Source organism: Equus quagga, chromosome 13, assembly GCF_021613505.1.
Source record: "Equus quagga isolate Etosha38 chromosome 13, UCLA_HA_Equagga_1.0, whole genome shotgun sequence".
Taxonomy (NCBI): domain Eukaryota; kingdom Metazoa; phylum Chordata; class Mammalia; order Perissodactyla; family Equidae; genus Equus; species Equus quagga.
This window is the reverse complement of record NC_060279.1, coordinates 34,851,564-34,856,471: the sequence shown is the minus strand read 5'-3', so window position 1 is coordinate 34,856,471 and position 4,908 is coordinate 34,851,564. Positions and strand designations below refer to the sequence as shown.

Sequence of the window (4,908 nt, the reverse complement as noted above, 5' to 3'; positions counted from 1 at the left end):
ATGCTGCTTCTGCCACTTCTATTGTCAGCAGTTCTCTTCCCAGGTGGTGACAATGAGCACGGTAAGAGCACCTCCGGCAGCTCCCAGCACAGAAGCAGGGCATGTGGATAAAAGTATGCTGCGCTTACCACTAACAGTCTGGGCCCTCCTGTCTCTAGCACTCTTCTCCTATTCAGGAGGTTTGGGAGGGAGCCTGAGGCGCTGGGGAAGGCAAATGTCTCAGGCTCTATGGTTTCTTCATATTCTGGATTCTTTTTCTTTGGATCTTTTCAATTTTCATTGTTTTTGTTCCTTTCTCCTTCTTCCTTTCTCCACACTTTTCTTATCCTTCCACTATCCACAGCCTTCCAGGGGCCAACTTCTTTCCATGTCATCCAGATCTCATCCTTCGCCAACAGTACCTGGGCACAAAATCAAGGCTCAGGCTGGTTGGATGATTTGCAGATCCATGGCTGGGACAGTGACTCGGGCACTGCCATTTTCCTGAAGCCCTGGTCCAAGGGAAACCTCAGTGATGAGGAGGTGACTGAGCTGGAGGAGCTATTCCGAGTCTACCTCATAGGATTCATTCGGGAAGTGCAGGACCGCGTCAGTGAATTCCAGATGGAATGTGAGTGTGGTCCTCTGATCTGGGGAGATGCTCAATGACTTTTTTCTCTCTCTTAATTCAGGCTACTGCTCCCTCTGAACTTTCTCCTTTCCTTCCCACTTTACCCAACTGCATCTCTAGAGTGGTCTCCTACTCTGACTTCATACCTCCACAAAACATTCCAAAATCTTCCTGCTTCCTACACTTTTGTCTGTTAGATGAAGTTCCCCCTTTGTAACCATTTCCTAGTTTGTTTGTGTATAACTTACTTTTCTCAAACTCCAAGCAAGAGACTCTTCCTTCTCCTACCCTGTGCCTGGGTGGACTAAAGTGTGACTACCTCTTCTGCCAATCCATCTCCTTGAGCATTTTGTTCTTCTCAATGCGATCCTCTCATTCACCCTGGACTGCTATGCTCCTGAGCCCATCACCCTGCTCCTCACACTTTACCCCCCTCCTCCCCATCTCATGTTTCTTCAGTAGCCCTCCTCCACCATTTACGACATGCATATCTCTCCTCAATGCTTTTCTTTTTGAAACACCTCTGAGTACTGTAATTGGTTTTTGGCTCATCATTTCACATTTCAGACCTTTCTCCCCACCAAAACCCAAAACCTTATATCCTTTTCCCATCCCTTTATTTCTCATTTGCTTTTTAATAACGTTGTCTCTATTTTCCTTCTATCCAGACCCCTTTGAGATACAGGGCATAGCAGGCTGTGAGCTGCATTCTGGGGGGACCACAGTAAGCTTCTTGAGGGGTGCTTTAGGAGGACTGGATTTCCTGAGCATCAAGAATGAATCATGTGCACCTGCCCCAGAGGGTGGCAGCAGGGCGCAGAAGTTTTGTACACTCATCTCTCAGTATCAAGGGATCGCTGATATCATAAGGAAGCTCCTCTTAGAAACCTGCCCTCGATATCTCTTGGGTGTCCTCGATGCAGGGAAGGCAGAATTGCAGAGGCAAGGTAAGTCTTATCCTCTCCCCAAGATTTTCTATTTTACTTCCCACTACCTTCTTTTTTTTTTTTTTTTTTTGAGGAAGATTAGCGCTGAGCTACCTGCGCCAATCCTCCTCTTTTTGCTGAGGAAAACTGGCCCTGAGCTAACATCTGTGCCCATCTTCCTCTACTTTATATGTGGGACGCCTACCACAGCATGGCTTGCCAAGTGGTGCCATGTCTGCACCCGGAATCCAAACCGGTGAACCCTGGGCCACCAAAGCAGAACGTGGGCATTTAACTGCTGCGCCAGCAGGCCAGCACCCCACCCCCAACTACGTTCTTTAAATTGAAGAGTAGGAGGTACTTAAGAAGAGAGGGTCTTAATCAATAAAGTAATTTGGTTCCCAAAGGAGTGGAAGCGGTCACTGTCAAACTTGTGGGCTTCTGAGTCCCTATACTCTAGATTATAGTCATAATCTAACACTCTCTCTGCCCTTTTCTGCCTCAGTGAAGCCCGAGGCCTGGCTGTCCAGTGGCCCCGCTCCTGGGCCTGGCCATCTCCTGCTGGTGTGTCACGTCTCAGGATTCTACCCAAAGCCTGTGTGGGTGATGTGGATGCGGGGTGAGCAGGAACAGCCAGGCACTCAGCAAGGTGATGTCCTGCCCAATGCTGATGGGACGTGGTATCTCCGAGTAACCCTGGATGTGGCAGCCGGGGAAGCAGCTGGCCTGGCTTGCCGAGTGAGGCACAGCAGTCTAGGAGGCCAGGACATCATCCTCTACTGGGGTGAGAAAGAACTGGGGCTCAGATGGAAATTGGAGGAGATGGTTCTCAAGCATAGAGGGAGGGACTGGGGAAGAGGTGGGACTTGACAGATGAGAAAGAGTAAGACACAGAGAGATTTCTGGGACTCCAGTCCCAGTAGGAATAAAAATAGATGATATGGATATGGATAAATTATGTCCAGGAACATGAGAGAAGGAGTTGGAGATGCCCGTACGTTGGAAGCAGATGAATGGTAGTGCTGACACTCACGTGAGCAAAGGCAGGTCAAGAGAATTAGAGAATTTTGAGGAATTAGAGGGTTTTACAGTGATATCCTTGTGTTCTCTCCCAATTTCCAGGACGTTCCACCTCCATCGGCTTGATAGTTTTGTCAATAATAGTGCCCTCCTTGATCCTCTTGATATGTTTTGCATTATGGTTTTGGAGGCGCTGGTGAGTTATTATTTTTAATCTTTTCTGTCCACCCTCCCACTCTTGTCTACCATTTTGTCTATTTATATGACTATAGCCTCAATCTTACCACTGGATCCTTTCCTCTTTCTTCCCAACTCCCATCTTATTTATGTAAATATATTTTTTTTAAATTGTGGTAAAATACACATGACATAAAACTTACCATTTTGCCTTTTTAAAAGGTGCAGTTTAGTAATATTCAGTACACTCACATTCTTGTGCAACCAATCTCTAGAACTCTTTTCATCTTGAAAAAACAAAACTCTATACCCATTAAACATCTCCCTAGTCTCTGCTCCCCCAGACCCTGGCAACCACCATTCTATTTTCTGTCTATATAAGTTTGACTACACTAAGTACCTCATACAGATTAAATCATCAGTGTTTGTATTTTTGTGGTTAGCTTATTTCACTTAGCATAACATCCTCATTGTTCATCCATGTTGTAGCATATGTCAGAATTTCCTTCTTTTTTAAGGCTCCATAATATGGCATTATGTATATATAAAAAACACATTTTGCTTATTCATTCATCTGTCAATGGACACAAGTCCACCTTTTGGCTATTGTGAATAACACTACTATGCACATGAGTGTACAGATATCTTTCATGTAGAGCTATTTTTCTCTTGTGTTCTTAACAGGTCATATCTGAATATCCCATGAGCTCTCATCTCTCCTTTTACATTTGGAATAAGGACCTAGAAGCCCAGAAACTCAAATTGTCAGCCCAGGAATCAATCTCATCATATTTCCTCAAACAATCATCATATTTGATCAAATAAGAGTTCCCATAGTTTGTAAGGTAAATCATAATTTGTAGGCTAGCAGAAAAATAATTAAAAACTGCAAATTTATTATGAGACAGTATCAGTAGTAGGATCTACCTAGATTTTATACATGCGAAATGTGAGAAAGAATGTGTCTGAGAATAAATGAAATATGATGTACAACTTAATGGTGACCTTCGTTTGGCTTCCTGTTTTAAAACTCTTTTTCTTGCTTCTGTTGAAATATCATTTGTCAAAGTAAGCTAACAATAATTATGCTAGGACAATTGTATTTGCAGAGATGATGAGCACTGTAAGGTAATTTTTCTGTCTCTACCTGAATGACTGTTAACCCTCAAGGCCCAGCTGTGATGCTTCTTCCTCCAGGAAGCCTTCCCCAATGCTGCAATGGGAGTAACCTTCCCTTGTCTGGTGTCATGCAGAGATCCACTTTACTCGGTGCCCACGGCATTGCAGTTATTTTTGGTTTTCTTCCCCTTCTACTTGTAAGTTCCTTGAGAGAAGGACTTGCTCTAGGTGAATCTCTGGCAAGATCTCTTACTTGCATATGTATTTACTGAGTAAAAATGATCCGAGTTGATATAACTGCCCCGTTAATGGTCTTTTTTCAAAGTCATCTCCTTCCTTCATTTTTCCTCTTTAGTTGATATTCTAGATTTCCCTCTTGCTAAAATATTTCCAACATAAGAAAAAATACCATCCTCTCCTTGCTTCTGCCCTGAACTCCTCTGGAGAAAACCACTTGTGTTCATGCTGTAACTATAGTCTACCTACAAAAATTCATCAGAATAAGATCCTGTTCCTCATTTTCTCAGTGTGAATGAGGGAGAGGCAGGACGGGTCAGGGTTAATACACAGCTGGGTTGTTAAATAGTCAAACAAAAGAATCGAGAGAACTTTTTTGTGGATATTTGTGCTGTATCAATTCAGTTATATGTTTGATTTACATTTAACTTCATTCATTTTTTTTGTTTATTCTATAGTATTTTAGAAACCCCATTTTTAAAACTGCAAACTCATTTTGGTTAAAATAGCAAGAGGGTGGAGGAGAATTTGAGTATATTTTTATAGGACTTGGTAAGGGAGGGCAGAGCAAGCAGAAATTTAGGGGAAGCCGGGGATATTGGAAGCAGCTCTCCCACCTGGAAATTTTAGGACAATACAGCCTTTAGGATTTGGGAAGGGTAGTCCTCATGGTCTAGTGGTTAAGATTCAGTACTCTCGCTGCCATACCCCAGGTTTTCTTCTCATTCTAAGCACTACACCACCCATCTGTCTGTTGTCATACTGTCGCAGCTGCATATTGCTGTGATATTGAAAGCTATGCCATTGGGACTTCAAATA

General features: G+C 43.3%; 1 protein-coding gene across 1 annotated transcript; it reads left to right on the top strand.

The window, feature by feature from the left end:
• LOC124251018 (T-cell surface glycoprotein CD1b-like) lies at positions 1-3,472 on the top strand. Its single transcript, XM_046683419.1, has 6 exons — positions 1-61; positions 344-610; positions 1,279-1,557; positions 2,042-2,320; positions 2,659-2,752; positions 3,418-3,472. Exons 1-6 carry the CDS (start codon positions 1-3, stop codon positions 3,437-3,439), a joined length of 1,002 nt encoding a protein of 333 aa, XP_046539375.1. The 3' UTR covers positions 3,440-3,472.
• Positions 3,473-4,908: the final 1,436 nt, after the last annotated feature.